Here is a 19,930-nt window from a genome sequence, read left to right on the forward strand (position 1 = left end):
ATATTATTTCTTCAATCATATTGAAAGCAAAATAGATTTTTCTGACCTCTTCAAAACTTTCATCTTATCACTTGTTTTGCATCTAATAATTTATCTTCTTGATTCATTTGTCACTTACTTCTTCAACGCATTTTCTCCCGGTATTTACTATAAACAGAGCAATGGGCTAAGTCTGAATTTTTTGACATGACTTTGTGTATAAATTGCAATTACATAGGGATGAATAATTATTTTAGATACAATGAATAATTTATGGAAAGATTTATTCAGAGCACAGATTTTAACTACTCAAACATCATAATGGACCATAATTTATAGCTCATGAGACTCAAATCTAAATCTCAACTTTATTATTCATTCCTAAAGCCAACTCAAAGACATTTTTTATTCCTGTAAAATGTCTCTTTTATTTGAATAGCAGAAGTAAGGAATCATTATTGTTTAAAAAAACTCATAAGAAAATTATTAAATCTTAAAACATAAATATGAAATTAAAATATGTCTATGCAAAACCTGGGGGGTAATGGAAAGGAATGACCTAGAGGTTAAAAGGAAACTGAATTCCAGAATGCCGCGCTTCTACAGACGTCATTTGCCACATTGCCAGGCAAGTCTGGGGGCATGATTCACAGCCCAACACCCAGAATTGAGATGAGTTCCCTGTATCCATTTTATTCTATCTCCTGAATTCCTTATCTAATTCCCTACCATATCAGATTGAATTATTTTCTAGGCTTGCTAGGGAAAGTAAGCTTTTACACTGTAAGCCTTGAAGCAGGCCCTGGACTGACCATGTTGTAAATCAAAGGCGATGACTCTTTCTACTTAGGAAACAAAATTTAACGTTGTCCCATCTGAGACTTTGCTTAAGTTTCAGTTTCCCCTTCCTTACCTCTGGCTCCTGACGTGTATCAGTTCCTTATCCCAAGGCTTCTGTGTTCTTCTGTCAATGACCCTGACTGACACTGCTCCCGTCTTCCAAAGCTTTGCCTCCTTGGTCTTTCCAGCCCTAGCTGTCAGCCAAACCACTGTCCCCAGTCTGGAAGAAAACTTCTCGTTTACAACTACTCTATTTAACTTAGATCAAATCACTATCTCCCACCAAGGTGTCATCAATTCCATTTCTAGGAAGTAGATACTTCATAAGGAGAATAAAGAATGAAATGAGAATGCATGTGGGAAGAGATAACTGCAGCAGGACCTGTGAGTTGAATAAAACACAGGGACAAGTGACCAAAAAACGAAAGAAAAATAAAATAGAAAATCAATACAAATGACACTTGGGAAAAGAATTGGAAGAAATAATTGAAAGACTAATGCATACACAGTCATATCACAATTACAAATATTTGCAACTCAAAGCTTTCAAATACTAAAGTGAAAAGCAGAAAGTAGTAAAAATTAAGATCAAAAAGAAATAAAATTGTATAATTCAGAATATGCAGATATATTCCAAATGTAAAAGTAGTAGGGAAAATTAGTTCGCAGAGTTTACCCATTACATAACCTTGTAAAATTTGAAGACTTATAAAAGGAGAGCCTGGTAACACTGTCAAAGTTAATGAAGAAGTCTTGGATGTAGTAGGCAATTCAGAAGGGAGCAGAGGAAGAAAGAAATAAGTAGTGAGTCAAGGAGAGAAGAAATACTTAGAATATGGGGAAAAGTGGTTCACTTACCTATGATCCTATTTGGCAATAACACTAAACTGTTGAAAAAGAGGGAAAAAAGAAAGAGCATATAGTGTTGCCAACCACATACATTTTTGAAAAATTCTCATCTCAATAAGTTAGTCAAAGAGCAAAATCATGTAAGTGACTATTTGAAAAAAGGATATGAATGTACCAAAATCTTAATAGCTAATTTTCTAATAGGGTTGAAGGGAGTTAAAATGTACAGGGCAGGAGTGGCACTGAATCGAGAGATTGCTTTCCCTTTATTCAATACTATAAATGTCTGAAAAAGAAAACAAACACATAGAACAATTTAGAAATGCAATATTAAAACTAAGAACAATTTAAGAAAAAAGTGATACAATTTATTTAGAAATATGATTTTATAAAATAATAATATACTAACTATCAACACATGACATGATGCTATGTGTTTCCTCTTTCTGAATGCTATAAACTTCCCTAATTTGGTGAGAGACATGAAGATTTAAAGAACATAAAGAAAATGTACAGTCATTACCATAGAAATACTTAGCATCATCATCAAGTTTTAATATCAGTATTTTCAAAATGTATTTATAATTCACAAAGAGCTCAAGAAAGAGGCTTTGATTACTTTTTTCAGTTTGATAAAAAGCCTTCTCACAGGAACTTCAGTGTTTTCTGGAGGTGCTATTTGATCAAATGCTTTTAAGGGGTGCTTAGAAGTCACCTGCTTTTATTTCTTCTTGAGGGAAGCATGGAATAGACAAAATTTATGGTGTGAAGGAATAAACCTGCTGAAGATCAAAGTGCCTTATGTAGAGTTGGATATTGTAAAGAGGACTTTGGATACTACTTCTGGAAATATTGTTTTTAATGCATAAAAAATAAACTCCTTGTCTTTACTTTCTGCTTCACCACACTGTAAGGTGAGCAGACTTTTGCCCTTCCTCATTTCCCCCACTGCAAGATGCTCTTAAGCTCTCTGCCTGTCCTGGCCGTGGGTTCAAATAAGTGCTTCCCAAAGACTAGGACAATGGGGCCACTGCATGGTCAAGCCCATTACTACCATAGTGATACTTCAGACAGAGGGGAGATGGCACAACATTCTTCACCTAACATGCGGCACTAGCCCAGAAGCAATTAGGAAGCAGAGGAAATAAAGGCAACTTGACTAAGAACTCACTTTCTTATTGATATAATAGGGATCCAGATCCTCCAGCGGCTCTGACACCATCTCTGGAGGAATGTCTCCATAAATAAATGGAAGGGATTTTCCCGCTTCCAAGTCACTGTTTGGCTTTGGGCCACTTTCATCATCCTCATCCTTGCGCTCTTGCTTGGGTCTCTTGGCTTTCTCTTCTGCAATGCGTTGTTCAATAGCAGCAAGGGATTCCCTGGTAAAGAAGCGGAAGCTGTCAGGTCCTGGCGGTACCAGCACTGACTGTGCCATCTTTTCATCCTGCTCCTTTAATCACTGTTTGGCTCCTTGCATAAGAAAGTGCTACGGAAACAACAGAGAGAGAGAGAGAGAGAGAGAGAGAGAGAGAGAGAGAGAAAGGCAATGGTCATTAGGATAAAAGGGCAATGACATGACACTGAGGTGACATACATACAAACGAAGCTATCTGTGATATTTTACTAAGGAAGCTGCACTTGGCATTCAGGGGATTCGCCTGCATGCATTCATCTGCTTGCATAGAGATCTATCTTTCACATTCAGTAGGTGTCTATGAGGTAATCTAATCTCCCACTCCCAAAATGTTTTAAGTGAAAATATCCAACTCGGAGCTCAGAAATGGAGGATACTGGTTTGTGCTTGCTGCTTCACTTGTGTGAATTATTTTGGCAGCCATCTTTTTCAGCATCCTTTCTGAAAAAAAAAAAAATTTCAGAGATCCATAACAAGAGATGAATAATCACTCAAAATTGTAGAACTGGGGTGTATGAAGATCTTGCTCCATTTTTTTTCCCCATGTTCCTTTTGCCCCACTCTCCACCTTAAAGAGCTGATTCGGAAATCAATGCACCTGGTAAAGAGCTCTGGAAATCCTGAAATGCCAGGCTGTGGAAACCTAGGTAGATCCTGCTTGAAAGCAAGGAGCGGGAAGGAGCAGGGGATGCCCGGTTGTATTTGGAATTGCTCGGAAGCTACACAGGAAGGGACCTGGCTCCTGCCAAAGCAGGCAGGAAGTCACCCCTGTCAGAGGTCTGGAGCTTGGACCCCCTGGTTGAGCACCTGCTGCTAGCTAGTGTAATTGCTTCTGAAATTAACAAATATGCAGTACCTTAGGAAATGCTGCAGAGATAGCTCATTTTCTCAAATGGTGCCCATTTCTTAAAAGTCCACACAGCCAATTTGGACTTGAAAAAATAATAAGTTGAAGATAGTTTATTTTTAACATGAGCTCCATTTATTTTGGTTTTTGTGGTAACATAAATGTGGTTTTACTGTATTCTAACCGTATTTTACTGGGCTATGGGCTAGCATATCTAACTTAAGTGAGCACACCAATCATTTCAAACGTTATCTCTGAATCAGTGGCAAGAGTTTCTATGCTTTCTGAAATAATATAACCAAAATTTTGACTCCTGAATGCCACCTATTACAATCACTTCTCTATTTTCCTTCTTTGTAAAATATCAGTCCATTTTAACCCTTACCCTACAGGAATGAACATTACCATTTAATTATATGAGGTGCATTATCTAAGAGTAAAATTCATTCATATCCAGGTCACTTCTGCAGCATATGTCAGATCAAATAGGGAAATCTAAAATAACAGAATTACTGCATCATTTCCACATTTTCTTGAAGTAGACCAGGACCTTTCAGCCACCAGCTAGGAGACTGTCCTCTCAGAATCACAGTGCCTCTAAAACATCCCTCATTTTCCTCACCCATCCCCAGAGACCCTTATGCCTAGAGACAGGCACAGTCATGAAGAAGGTCCCGGCACACTTCAGGGAGGAAACTGCCATGCCTGGATGCTCTAATAGAAGAGACATGCTAAAACATGCAGCCAGCAGCTTCAAAATGAAAGTGGTCCTCTGCAGATTCCCCCAGGATTCTACTGTAAAGGTAGAGAAGCATCACAGAAAATAAGCATAATAAGAATATTAAAACATTACCCCTGCAGACTCTTTTACACCCAGAGTTTAGGATTGATAAGCTGGCACCAAGAAGACTGCAGCTAAAATTCCATCATGCTTTTTTTCTTTTTTTCATTTTTTTTTTTTTTTTAATTCTCCTTCAAAGACCACACCTAACTTCCTGTGAAAGGATTCTGGTAACTGAAGTAAGACCAGGCATTTCCTGTGTGGGGACTACAAAATGGTATTATCACAGCTACCACTAGAGGGCAGAGGAGCAGTGAAGAGAAAACCCTCAATGTACACACAGAAGCGTGTTTGAAGCAGCTCAAAGCTCTTAGTAATGGAGCTCTGATCTTCTAAAGGCTTTTCTTAGAACGTTAAGACTTAGCCGGTTTCAATCACTACTTTTGTTAATGAACAGTGCTTTTGTTCATGCTTTTTATTTGCTAAGCCAAAAGTCACTGAATGGATAAAAATAATTCAAAGTAAAAAGAAGGTAAATAATAAAAGGGTTAAAAATAAAAACTTATAAAACAGCAATTATATTAATGAAAGTCTTACCTACATGGGATTTAACATTAACCTCAACCCCAGAGTTTCTGAAATCCAGTAAAGGCCTTTGCTAGTTCAACAAAGAGCTATCTAAACTAACTTTCCCTAGAAATAAAACTAAACTAATGGGACACCAATCTTATTGTATCTCTAATTTAAGTGGATGAAAAGCAACCAGAAAAACCTGAAGGCCAAAAGGAGACTAAATACCAGTAATTATATTAACAACATAGTTAAGATTTGAGGGTTAATATGTGCCAGTCACTGACTGGGCTGAGTCTGCATATACTGTATCATTCCATCTCCCCACAATTCCATCAGATAAAGACTTTCATGATCCTTATTTGAAAATCTAAGAAAGGAAATACATCGAGGTTAGGAAAAGTCACCTCAAATCACACAGTCAGGATTCAGACTCAAAATCTGTGAGCTTTATTCAATTGTAAACAACACAAAAACCGAAACACCTGCTTATGTAAGTAAACCTAAAATAAAAATTAAATAAAATCCGTAAGAGGGAACAAGTATAATCAGAAACAGTCATAATTGTAGTGCTAAAGGTAAAGAACTCGCCTGCCAATGTAGGAGACACAGGAGACTAGGGTCCAATCCCTGGGTCTAGAAGATCCCCTGGGGTAGAAAATGGCAACCCACTCCAGTATTCTTGCCTGGAAAATTCCACGGACAGAGGAGCCTGGTGGGCTGCAGTCCATAGGGTTTCAGAGAGTCAGACACAACTGAGCAACTGACCACATTTACATTTTTTGCATATTTTCTGGCATCACCATTTTCATTAGAAAGGGTATTTTTTTTAAAGTGTCAGACCTGTGATTTTCTTTTTTCAAACTTTAAACTTTTCACTTTGTATTGGGGTATAGCTGATCCAACAATGTTGTGATAGTTTCAGGGTCACAGCAAAGGGATTCACCCACACACACATATCCACTCTCCCCCAAGCCTCCCTCCCATCCAAGCTGGCACATAACATTGAGTAGAGTTCCATATGCAATAGGTTGGTTATCCATTTTGAATATAGTGTTGTGTACATGACCTTCCCAAACTCCTTAACTATCCCTTCTGCTGTCAACCAAAAGTATATTTTCTAAGTCTGTGAGTCTTTTTCTTTTACTTCCGCAGGTAAGTTCATTTGTATCATTAGAAAAACTGTTTAAGATGGGCAGGAAGCAGATATTGCCAAAAAAATAATTTTGTAATTCATTCTAGCAAGTCTCTTATGGTAATAGAAGCAAAAAATAAAAAAGAAAGTGAAGTCGCTCAGTCGTGTCCGATTCTTTGCGATCCCATAGACTGTAGCCTACCAGGCTTCTCAGTCCATGGGATTTTCCAGGCAAGAGTACTGGAATGGGTTGCCATTCCTTCTCCAGGGGATCTTCCCCACCCAGGGATCGAACCCAGGTCTCCTGCATTGCAGACAGACGCTTTACCCTCTTAACCACCAGGAAAGCCCCAAGATGGCTTAGGTAAGAGAAAGAAAGAAAGAAAAAAAAATAGAAGAAATGATTAGGAGGAAGGATGGGGGGAGGAAAGTGGGGAGGGAGAGAAGAATGAGAGAAAAATGAAAGAAAGAAAGGAAAGGTAATATGGGAATTCACTGTCAAGGTTTGTTGTATCTAAGGCTAGCTATAGGCATAAAATGCTTTGGAAGCCCAATTGATGTTACCAGAATCTAGTTATGCTATATGTTTTGGCTCTAACTTCCATGGTGACAGCGTTTCATTCCTTGCTATAGTAAGATGCTATAGCATCCCTGGCTTCCCAGTCTCCCAGAATTAAATCCAATAGGGACAAAGACCCAGAGAAAATCTCATTGCATCTCATTAGCGTCAGCTGGGTCACATGCTTATCCCGAAGCAATCACTCTGTCCAGGGAGATGCCATGCTTTGTGCTTTGATTGGCTTCTCCCAAGCCAATGCCTCATCCTGGAACTAGGAGGAGGTTCTGCTTGAAACCTATGAACACTGAGGATTGTGGTGGGGCACAGCAACATTCCTGAAATGCAGAGCTTGTGTACTATCACTGGAATAAAAGGGGGTCCACGCTGGTCAACAAAGCAAACAAGCAAACAAGTATGCACACTAGTCACAGACTGGTCATATTTGCAGTGTCTCGGTACTCAGGAGAGTAACTCTGTGTGTGGGTGTTTGTGTAGGTGTATACACACATATATACGGATAGTACAAGGGGTATGTCTATACATATATATCCTATTTTCTAGCTTCATCATTTTCATTAGGAAAAGTTTCATTGTCTTCCCTGTACATCATTTTAAAAACTTAGAAACCAGGCTAGAAATTTAGATTACTTCCTCAAAGTAACTTGTCCTACCACAATAAAATATTTTACAAATCTCTATGACGAGCACTAACTTCATTTATCAAATGAACACAAGCATACTACAGAGGTAGTTCAGGTTTGGTCCTAGACTACTGTGATAAAGTGAATATTACAATAAAGTCAGTCACAGGAATTTTTTGGTTTCCCAGTGCATATACAAGTTATGTTTACACTATAGTGTAAGTGTGCAATAGCTTTATGTCTTAAAAATGTACAGACCTTAATTTAAACTTAATTTATTGCTAAAAATTACTAAAAATTCTAATCATCTGAGCCTTCAGTGAGTCATTATCTTTTTGTAACAGTAACATCAAAGACCACTTATCATTGATCACTGTAACAAATACAATAATAATAAAATGTTTGAAATATTTTGAAAATTACCAAAGTATGACACAGAGACAGGAAGTGATTAAAGACTGTTGGAAAAATGATGATGATAAACTTGCTCAGCAAACAGTTGCTGAAAACTTTTAATTTGTAAAAAACACAATAAAGCAAAGTGCCAGTTAAAAGAAAAACAAGATATGCCTACATCTGAATATTCTGGCCTTATTTTACAGATGTGCTCAACAATAGACAAACTTGTTATACAAAAGATTCTATTAATAATTCAAAAAGTAAACTAAGAAGCAAAAAATTTACAAACTGTTTTGCCAAATATTTGGGGGGCAGTGATCAACATAGATAGTGCTTATTTTTTGCCAGGCATCATTTTAAGAACTATGTTGTTGTGTTGTTGAAGCATGTTACTCAGTTGTGTCTGACTCTTTGCAAACCCATGGACTGTAGCCTGTCAGGCTCCTCTGTCCATGGAATTCTCCAGGCAAGAATACTGGAGTGGGTTGCCATGCCCTTCTCCAGGGGATCTTCCTGACCCAGGGATTGAACCTGGGTCTCCAGCATCACAGGTGAATGCTTTACCATCTGAATCACCAGAGAAGCCCAAGTGAAAGTGTGTGACGCTTTGTGACCCCATGGACTGTATAGCCTGCCAGGCTCCTCTGTTCATGTAATTCTCCAGGAAAGACTATTGGACCATTTAATTTTTATAACTATCTGATAAAGTAGATATTGTGATCATCCTCACTTATAACAAGAGGAAACTGGGGTACCAAGAAGTTAAATAATTTGCAACATATATAAATTCTCACAGTTAGAAGGGGAATCAGGATTTGAACCCATGCTCCCAGGCTACAGAATCTATGTTCTAACCATCACGGGCTGCTTCTTAAGTCGTTTGCCAGAATTATTCACTCTCATGAACACGCCAAGATATGTGAATTTACATTAGTTGTATGGTCACCCCTTTCTCTCCCATTACTCCTAGTCAGTGAATGTGTCATAGGATATATGTCATAGGATATTTAAAAGGATAAAACAACAATATTTTACCAAAACATCCAAGACGTATGATGAACAACATCTAAATATTTTTCCCATTTCAAAATGACTTTTGTAAAATTTAGATAGGAATCATAGTCTCTTGTTTCTGGTTTTCTAGGATGAGATTTTCAGAAGTCACACACATTAGTTCTTCTTGCATTTGCTCTGCCCTTGGTTAACATCATACTGACATTTTATGAAACTGCTAAATGATATATGTTACATGGTTTTTAAATTTCATTAGTTGTACTAGTTTACAGGCAGAAGATTTTGTATTACAACTTTTAAGGCCAGACACTATATTTGGGAAGACCTATAAATAATGGGAAAGGCAAGCAATGTTATTTTAAGTAGCTGGAAAAATAGTTAGAATTGGATTTCTAAATTCTGATGACATTTCTATGTTTCCTTTTCAATTCCTTCTTTTTTTAATTTGTCTCACTTATAAAAGAGGAACACTAATTTTCTAAATTGAAATATAAAAGAAAAATTAAGCCATTTTATTACACATAATGATATCTATAAAATAGTATTACATTTATATGAAAGGGCAATAACAAAAAAAAGAAGTAATAAATAGTAGATGACCTTAATTCCTTTCCATGAAGATCTACATTTATATAAATAAGTACTCTAAAGTTAAATTTATATGAAGAAAATTATTGGCTTATTACATTTCATAGATAAAGAAATAATTATAAAAGCTTATATCATAATTACTGACTGTGGGTAGTGTTTAAAAAACTTAAGAGGATTTAGGACCCAAGAGTTAAGAAAGCTGAGAAAGACTAAGGGATATCTTTTTCTGAAAGCGATCTTTTAATTCTATTTTACAACTGTAATTTTGAGTTTTCTTCAGCACGTTAATACTGGTAACAAGCCAAGGAAAGATTTGCTAAATATTACCTGAAGATTTATTTTCTGTATTTTCTAGTTTCTTTATTCCATAGGTTTGAGTCTATTTTCTCACAAACTCTTTGATTGTCACTTGCTGTGTTTTTGCATATCCTTATCTTTTTAACCTTGATCCACTAGCTCAATTCAACAATTTTCATAAGAGCGAGAAAGATCTGAATAACTAGACTTAGGTGTTGCCTCACTACAGATTAGAGGAGAACATAATAGAAAATAAAAGACATAGGCTCAATATGTACTGTTCAGTATTCCTTTAAATGACTGCTATGTTTTAAATACATTTTTTCTTTAGCAGAAATGTACTCTGATGTTATCATGATCCCTGGGAAATATCATTTGATGTAACAATAATCACTTTCAAAAAATATCCTGGAAAAAAACATTATATATGAGATATGCCTCTATTTTTGTACAAGCATTTTTATTTTATTGAAGGTAGAGTAGCAACTTGTTTCTACATCCTTTCTTAATTTTCAGATGTATTAAACAGAGATTAACATCTGTGAACTACTTCAACTCTGCCTAAATGACTTATCAGCTGGGAGTTCACCTCTAATCTGATCACATACCAGTTTGCTTTTTGATGGATTGATCATATTGGAATTACAGAATTCTACTTCTGGATCTTAGTAGTCAACCAAGGAAGAAAATTTCCTAAGGTATGATCCTTCCTATGAGATTGAGACATTTCCAGGTGCTCCGAATTCTTTAATACTTCTAGCTGAGTTTCCTTCAGTCCTTCTGTGTCACTGAGTACTGCTACCCAAAACTGTCCCCCTCGGCCTGCATCCTCTTTAACAGGAGAGAAAAAACTCCCCTCTAAACTCTTAAGTGGCATAGTAGATCTGAATGTCGGGGCATCTTCCCCCGGAAAGAACAAGCAGGCAGAGCCAAGAGCAGAAGGTCTTTGGAATGAAAAACAATGCTCTCAAAAAACAGGTACATTCCAGAGTGTTCTAGATACAAACTTGTGCATTCCACTGTGTTTGTGTATGCACGTGTGTGTGCACATGTGATGCATGTGTGTGCCTCAGAGAGATAGAGATCTAGAGATGAGAATGAACGCATAAAGAGACCAGAGATTTGCTTCTTCATGTCATGTTAACATGATCTAAATTCTGGCAGTCTACTTGGTTCTACTAGTTACCATGCTTGATTCTTGTAATATGTTGTGAAAGAAGTAGTATTATTGTCACTTTCCTAATGTGTGATGTGATACAGGCTTATGGTAGGCTATGTAACCTGGCATGGTCACACGGAGCCAGCATTTAAACTCACATGTGTCTGATGTCAAATTCTAAAATAAACTTCGGATGGATGAAACTGGAGCCCATTATACAGAGCGAAGTAAGCCAGAAAGATAAAGACCATTACAGTATACTAACACATATATATGGAATTTAGAAAGATGGTAACGATAACCCTATATGCAAAACAGAAAAAGAGACTCAGATGTATAGAACAGACTTGTGGACTCTGGGAGAAGGCGAGGGTGGGATCTTTCAAGAGAACAGCATCGAAACATGTATATTATCTAGGGTGAAACAGATCACCAGCCCAGGTTGGGTGCATGAGACAAGTGCTCGGGCCTGGTGCACTGGGAAGACCCAGAGGGATCAGGTGGAGAGGGAGGTGGGAGGGGGGACCGGGATGGGGAATACATGTAAATCCATGGCTAATTCATTTCAATGTATGACAAAAACCACTGCAATGATGTAAAGTAATTAGCCTCCAACTAATAAAAATAAACAGAAATAAAATAAAATAAAATAAACTTCATTGTCCCATTTTCCATCAGGAGGAAGAAAGGTACCATTGATTGACAAATTGAGAAGGGTAATGTGAAATACATCTGATTTTTTAAGTCACTGGTTCCCCAGCTATAGCTCAGATATTTATAGGATACTCTAGGCCCATGGGTGTGTGAATGCCTGTGTGGGTGCTCAGTTGTGTCAGACCCTTTGGGACCCCATGGACTGTAGCACCCCCAGGTTCCTCTGTCCATGGAAATTTCCAGGCAAGAATACTGGAGTGGGTTGCCACTTTCTTCTCCAGGGGAACTTCCTGACCCAATGATTGAACCCGAATGTCCTGCATCTCCTGCATTATCAGGTGGATTCCTTACCACTAGCATCACCTGGGGAGCCCACCCTAGACCCACTACTATTAAACAAGCTGGTGGCTTCCCAGGAATTACTGTTTCCCCTTCATAATCTTGCTACTGTGAGGCTAGCTTGACTTTCACTGGAATAAGATTTAAATTCTCTTAACCTCAGATTTCTCATCAGTGGAAATGAAGGCTCATTTTGAGTTTTATGAAACAAATTTAAAAAGAATAAACTAAGCACTACTATAGTAGATGCTTAGTAAATGCTATTTTTTTTTCCTTTTTTCAGAGACATCTTAGTGCTGTTGCTTGTCATTTCAACTTTTTGTTAAAGGTATTTCTGTAATGCCTATCTCTCCATTGTCCCATCTTCCTTATTTTATTCCATCTTTTTTGGTTTGCAGGGTCTAGCATAGTACTCATCTGAGATAAAGTGTTCAGTAAATCATCGATGAATTAACAGTTGTAACCCTGTATTTATTCAGGAGTTTTCTTGGTCTTTGTTTTCTTTCCAGGATAATTTTTGTGTCATGACACCAACTAATTTTAGATTTCTGATTTTGTTGTTGTTGTTTCAGTTATATAAGACTTTACAAGTGACTTCTTACATCTATGCACCTCCATATACTGAGCTTACTTTACCTAATCCGTGCCCTTAACCTAAAGTTAACTATCTTCACTGCCTCCCCTCTCCGTCCAACCCATGTGCACTAGCATACCACACACACACACACACACGCACACATGCACAGATATATAGATATGTTTGTTTCTGTTTCTCTAGCTTGTTTTAGCAGCCCAGAAAGTTCAACATTCATGTATTTATCGTTCGCAATCTTATCAATTCATCACAAGCCATTGTTCTGGAAATTTTTCTTTCTCTTCTGAATTTCAATTATATCAATATTTAAAGAAGAAAAATTAGTACAACATTAACCTCTTAATGCATACATCAGCATATATTTTTCCTTGCGTTAATCTGTCCCTAAAACTACTTCTTGGTCAGTTTTAATGAAAGTATAGCCTGACATCTGTCACTTTCATACAATTATCATCAACTGATTCTTCATTACCACTTTATATTATAAAGTACAAATTCTCCTGCCTGGGATTTAAAGAGCATTCCAAGTGTCCTTTCCAGTCTTTCCTCCTGTCAACCCTTATTAGTACCCTGTCATAAAGACACAAGAATTTGTTCAAGTTTTCCTAAACTTGCATCATGTTTTCTGTATTTTCACTTCCAAGCTAATGTTTATGCTGTTTTTATGACCTGAAATTCACTATATTACCAATTCAACCTGATAAAACAATAGCAGTTTTAAATCCCAAGTACTACATTTTCCATGAGTTCTTCCACATCCTTCCATCTGAATATATCCTTTCACTTTTGAGCCAAATAATACTTGTTTTTTATACACTATTTGATGTATTAATGTGACTGCTTTGAAATAAGTCTATGAAGGCCTCCTCTTGGTAACTCTAAAAGTTCATAAAGCAATATCTTGTACAAAGTAGACAAAAGAACTAAATAACAATATTTTCAAAAGGCAGTATTGAATAATCTGCGGCACTAGTGTTAAAAAAACCCACCTGCCAATGCAGGAGATGTAAGAGACACAGGTTCAGTCCCTGGGTTGGGGAGATCCCCTGGAGAAAGGCATGACAACCCACTCTAGTATTCTTGTCCTTGAGAATCCTATGGACAGAGAAACCTGGAGGGCTACAAGCCATAGCGTTGCAAAGAATCAGACACAACTAAAGCGACGTAGCATGTGATGTTGAAGGGGTCCTGGATGTAAAATAGGCTTTTGTGATTCGAGAGGACAGATCTAAGATGAATATGTCATAGGAAAAAATTGATTCACTATAAATAATAATGTTCAAATTATTGAAAGTGAAAGTGAAGTAGCTCAGTCGTGTCCGACTCTTTGCGACCCCATGAACTATAGCCCACCAGGCTCCTCTGTCCATGGGATTCTCCAGGCAAGAATACTGGAGTGGATTGCCATTTCCTTCTCCAGGGAATCTTCCTGACCCAGGGATCGAACCCAGGTCTCCCGCATTGCAGGCAAGTGCTTTAACCTCTGAGCCACCAGGGAAGCACCTGCATAAATCTAAACAGCTACTCTTCAATAAGAAGTAATTCTCAGTTACTGGAGATACTCAAGCTGGTATTATAGAAAGGATGCTTGTCTGGGCAAATAATTGGAATACATAATTCCAAAAATATTTTCAACCTCCAGATTGTATGATTGCCTAAAAGAGCAGAGCACCTAATTATCTTTTACTAAAGTGAGAAAAATGAAGGCAGAATTAAATGAATTATTATGGTCTTTTACATAAATTCTGGATTAGAGATCACTCAACATCCAGAAGCTAGTGAGAAGACATGTTGCCTCCCTGATCAGTGGTTGCTGCTGCCTGGTGACCAGCAGCGTGAGGGCAGGGAGCTCGTTTGGAAATGCTAACCACTCCTTCTCCATTTCTCATTGTATCATGTGGTTTCCCCCTAAATATGTGGAACTGAATTAAAAATGAGACTTAATTTGCATTTGCATAACTAGACCAAAAGAGGTCAGAAAGAGGACACAGTAAAAAAAAGGATCTTAACAATAAAAGCTGAGTTGCTTTAAAAATACAATCAGTTACTGCTTTTTGGATTGCAATAAGAAAACACTGAAAGGTAATACTAAGAAGTTCTTTTTGCCTCTTTTTAGGATCAAGAATGAATCTATTTATCTTTGAGTTCACATTGTAAACAATATATTTTCAGCAAAAATTTGAAAATATATGTCCAGATACATGTCTTCTTTTTTAAAATTAGTTATATTGCTGGTCCAGGCACTTAAGCCAAGAGGGCTATGGCTGTAAACAGCTTTGGATTTTTTTTCTTTTGGGGTTGCCTATTTTCTAGGAAGACAATTTAGCATTCTTTTTTTCCACCAAACTTCTTTGGCAATCAGCTTCTTGATTTATGCAACATCACTCATTTTGAGATTCTCTAACTGACTTACTGTTATCTGATGAGCACCAGGCTTCTGAAGAAAAGGCAGTGACTTTGGAGCCAGAACTAGTTTGCATCTTTACTCTGCTACTTTCCAGCTATGGTTCTTTGAGCAAAGTACTTAAATTATAGTGAGAATTAAAGAAATAAGTAAATTACCCAGCACATACAGAGGGTGTTACTTTTCCCACTTTTTCCTACACCCTTCAAGTTATTCCAAACAGTACTGTATGAAGCAGAATAGATAAGCCTACATATAAAGCTTGAAGTCCAATCTTTTCCAATTTACAATCCAGTCTATCATTTAACAAACAAAACTTTTAAGTGCTCACTAAAGGCCAGTATTGTCCAGATGCTTCCAGACAATCTGCCTTCATGGAGCTTATATTTTATGTATCCTAATAAAATAGATTATGTATAAGAAAATTAAATATAGAATATAGAAGGCAGAGGTACATGCTATGAAAAAAGGTAATATAGGAAAGAAAGAGAAAGGAAATAAAATAAACCAGTGTAGAGAGTGAGGGAGAAGAAGGTTATGTGTAACTTCAAATAGAGTGGTCAAGGAAAATCTTGCAGAGGAAGTAACATTTAAGCCAAAGCCCCAAAGGATTCACAGAAGACAGCCATGTCAGAAGCCTTCCAGGATGATGGGGTTCCAAGTACAGCCAATGCAATGCAGAGTTACAGAAAGGTACTCACATTTGGAAAGGCCTATAGCAAGGTAAGTAACACTGAAAGAGTGAAATGACCATACAGAACACCACCACGTCAACAGGAAGAAGAAACTGGAGCAGGTAGCGGGGACAGTGAGTGTACCAGCAGACGCTGCCAACCTCAGTTAGGCCTGCCATCTGGTTGCCCAGCAGTTTCACCGGGGACACCTGTGACATAAATGTCAAGATCAGAGCCCAAGCCAGACCATGAGAAGCAGCAATCACAACAGATAGAAAGAAAAGCTCGCTGCCACTCAATGCCCTTAGCCTGAGCACAAAAAGGGATGTTGAAAGCAGGATAGCCATTCCTGACAGCTCAAAAAAATCTAAGCCTGGATGGCCATCTGCAGGGTGGGACCCAAGAACCACGTTATGGATAGCTATGGGGAGTACGGGGCCAAATTTAGCAGCTAGAAACAGCTCAACGTCAGTAAAGCAGTCAAAGCAAAACGTTGCCTATCCTGATGCCTAGGAATATTTGCTGCAATTTTAAAAGATTAGAAAAGGGGTATTTTTGGGGGACCAGGATGCAGTTTTAAAATAGACCAGTTAAACGATATAGCACCAATTAAAATTAAAACTATGAAACAGATACTGCTACAAAATTTTTCATTTTTATGTGCGAAAAGTGTGCTGGTATTACATTTGTCTATTCAATATGTTGGCAGCTATCTTCACTAGCATATTCCCTGGCTTCTAACCATTCCTAATACATTTTAGAGAGAACAAATAGAGAATTAGCCACACTGCCCTTAAGTCTTAGGGGCTCCCTCCTTACCTTTTCCCTCCTTCCCTTCTCTCTCTATTTCTTCTTTCTCCCACCACCACCCCAAACTTTAAAACAAGGATAACTTCCATCCTGATCAAAATCATAATGTTGCTGTTGGGATGAATTCTGATTATTTAAAGTAAACCATTTTTTGAACTTTAAAGCATTATAACATTGTTTATCCATTTTCTTCTTTTTCTTAATATTATTAAAACATAATTTGACAGTAGCAGTGAATGGAGAGAGTTTTTTAAAGGAAAAGAAATGACCTCTTGCATTCTATATTTGAAAGTTTCCCTATATAATTCTATGTATGTAATTTATAAAAGTATGGTTAGAACTCATAAAATGAGTTTAAATGATTTTAAAGAGCTCCTTATCCATGCACATAGATGCACAAGCCCACACATGACAGGTCACATGATTTCCATCCCACCATACTACTGTAGCAGTTTCACCTGAAAACTAAAGCAGGAAGAACAGCAGGTCTGAGAAGGGAAAAAGGCAAAGTGAAGAAAACATACCACCTCCCCCAGTAAAGTGACCATTTGCCTTCTACATATTCATTTCCAGGCTCATATTCATGAATGACATTTCCCATTTGCTTTTCTCACTTCCAATCAAACAAAATATAATGAAATCATTAAAAGCAAGGACTGATCTGTAAAAGCAGCCTCATCACTTGGAAATTATCAAAGGGCAAGAAATGACTCACACTTTTTTAAAAAGTTCAAATCTTGATCACAAATTGCAAACTGAATTTTCTTTTGGTTTCTTGTGAAAAAAAAAATACAGAGAGACAGAGAGAGAGACAGAGAAAGGTTTGAGTTCTATTAATATAAAGAAAACATTCATCCATCCAAATAAAAGAATTTGTAAATTAGAAGACATGATTTATACTCAGAATTAAACCTCTACTTTCTTTACGGCACTGAGAAAAAAATTTTCCCCTTGTATTGGAACTATAACCAATGCTAGTTAAAATCATAGGTTTTGTGTTTGGAAGGGGGCCTCCAAAGAGATCATTTAGTCAGATTAGTTGTATTCATTATGGATCGAACTAAAATCAGAGACAGATGGCTTTGTCTCAGATCTCGGAACAGAGATTTCACAACTTTCCTTGGTTGTCTATTCAACTCTTTAATCACCATCTAACTTACTCTTTAGTTATAACCTCTGTTAATATTAACACTATCCAGACTATTTCTGTCAGTGTTTCACTGTATGGAAAGAAAAGCACCATATATACCCCTGGATGGGATTTATCAAGGTCAAATTGCCAAAACATTTACCTAGCATTCTGTTTAGTAACATTGAAAGGATATTACCTCTTAGTTCAACCAAGATACAGTGACTCAGTGAGAACTGCAGTATAATAAAAACATTAGCTAATAGTAGGCATGACCCTTATAATTCTAAAGCTGTAGTCTGCTGGTAACTACAAATTGTCACTTGCCAAGGGCGTTTTGCACATGCCACTTGGGAGATCGAATCCTATGCTGCTGTAGCTGTTGACCTTTAAAAAGCCCTGAAGGGTGTTCAGGGTGGAGAATGAGGCACTTTGTGCTCCGGGAAAACTGGTGGAACAGGTCTTTAGATAGATATTTTCAGGAACTGACATCATGATCCCAATCCTCACATCTCCTCATTGACAGCAGCTCCTCTGACTCGCAGAAAACCTTTTGTAAAATTAGCCTCCAACTAATAAAAATAAATGAAAAAATAAATAAATAAAAATAAAAAGCAAACTGTTCTTTGTCACTAAAAAAAACAAAGAAGTGTTGATTGTGTGAATTCCCCCTTCACCAAAACTACATATATTGACCTTCCCCAGCTGTCCTTTGAAGCAGTTTCTCAAAACTATTGGAGAATAGTCCTCATTTTGCCCCCAATAAAATCTAACTCGTAACTTTCACGTTGTGCATCATTTTTTCAGTTGACACTGCTTTCCTGCCCATTCTCTTCCCCAAGTTCTTCTGAAGAGAGTGTAATGTTAACTTGATTAATCAGCTCTTGAGACAACATGGTAATTAAAAGCCATAAACACACAGCCTTTTCTGTAGTTTTAATTTATTTTTAATTGAAGGATAATTGCTTTACAATATTGCGTTGGTGTCTGCCATGCATCAGCATGAGTCAGCCATAGGTGTACATATGTCCCCTCCGTCTTGAACCTCCTACCCCACTTCACTCCTCCAGTTGTCACAGTGCCCTGGTTTGAGTTTGCTGAGTCATAGAGCAAATTGCCACTGGTTATCTATTCTATATATGGCACTGTGTATGCTTCCATGCTACTCTCTCCCTTCATCCCACCCTCTCCTTCCTTCCCTGCCATGTCCACAAGTCTGTTCCCTATGTCTGTGTCTCCACTGTTACCCTGCAAATAGGGTCATCAGCACCATCTTTCTAGATTCCATATATTATGTGCTAAAATACAATATTTGTTTTTTTTCTTTCTACCTTACTTCACTCTGTATAATAGCCTCTAGGTTCATCTACCTCATTAGAACTGACTCAAATGCATTCCTTTTTATGGCTGAGTAGTGTTTCATTGCATATATATACTACAGCTTCTTTATCCATCTGTTGATGGACATCTAGGCTGCTTCAATGTCTGAGCAATTGTAAATAGTGCTGCAGTGAACACTGGGGCACATGTGTCTTTTTCAATTATGCTTTTCTCAAGGTATATGCAATTGCTGGGACATATGGTAGCTTTATTCCTAGCTTTTAAGGGCTCTCCATGTTGTCTTTCATAGTGTCTGTATCAATTTACATTCCTACCAACACTGTAAGAGGGTTCCCTTTTCTTCACACCCACTCCAGCATTTATTGTCTGTAGATTTTTTGATGATGGCCATTCTGACCAGTGTGAGAAAACTCAGACTTTTAACATGGTGTAGTTGTCTGTCATTCAGTATAGAACACTTTCTAATTTTTCTTATGATTTCTTTTATTCATAGATTGATTTAAGTGTTCCTTAATTTTTTTAAAAAAAGGACTTTTTCTATATAATTTATTGTTATTGGCTTCTAATTTAATTTCATTGTAGCCAAATAACCAAATAGATTGAGACTTACTTTATGGCCCAGCATATGATTTTCGGTGAATGCTCTAATATACACTATAAAGAATGTGTATTGGCTGTTTATAATAGCCAGGACATGGAAGCAACCTAAGATGTCCATCAGCAGACGAATGGATAAGAAAGCTGTGGTACATATACACAATGGAATATTACTCAGCCATTAAAAAGAATACATTTGAATCAGTTCTAATGAGGTGGATGAAACTAGAACCTATTATACAGAGTGAAGTAAGTCAGAAAGAAAAACACAAATACAGTATACTAATGCATATATATGGAATTCAGAAA

At 37.3% G+C, this 19,930-nt stretch overlaps 1 protein-coding gene across 2 annotated transcripts in view; it reads right to left on the bottom strand.

Annotated features, from left to right (window-relative positions):
* SCN2A (sodium voltage-gated channel alpha subunit 2) overlaps positions 1 to 19,930 on the bottom strand; it is a 136,250-nt gene that overhangs the window by 81,170 nt on the left and 35,150 nt on the right. Inside the window, exons 1-3 of one of the 2 annotated variants that reach the window (XM_070476115.1) lie at positions 4,786 to 4,896; positions 2,840 to 3,157; positions 1,836 to 1,954 (exon numbers count right to left, since the gene is read on the bottom strand). In XM_070476115.1, the coding sequence (XP_070332216.1) occupies positions 1,836 to 1,954; positions 2,840 to 3,106 (386 nt within the window). In that variant the 5' untranslated portion in view covers positions 3,107 to 3,157; positions 4,786 to 4,896. Of the gene's footprint in view, positions 1 to 1,835; positions 1,955 to 2,839; positions 3,158 to 4,785; positions 4,897 to 19,930 lie in introns of those variants that run through there. The other variant, XM_070476116.1, reaches the window with a different exon arrangement.

This window comes from Odocoileus virginianus, chromosome 13 (assembly GCF_023699985.2).
Source record: "Odocoileus virginianus isolate 20LAN1187 ecotype Illinois chromosome 13, Ovbor_1.2, whole genome shotgun sequence".
Taxonomy (NCBI): Eukaryota; Metazoa; Chordata; class Mammalia; order Artiodactyla; family Cervidae; genus Odocoileus; species Odocoileus virginianus.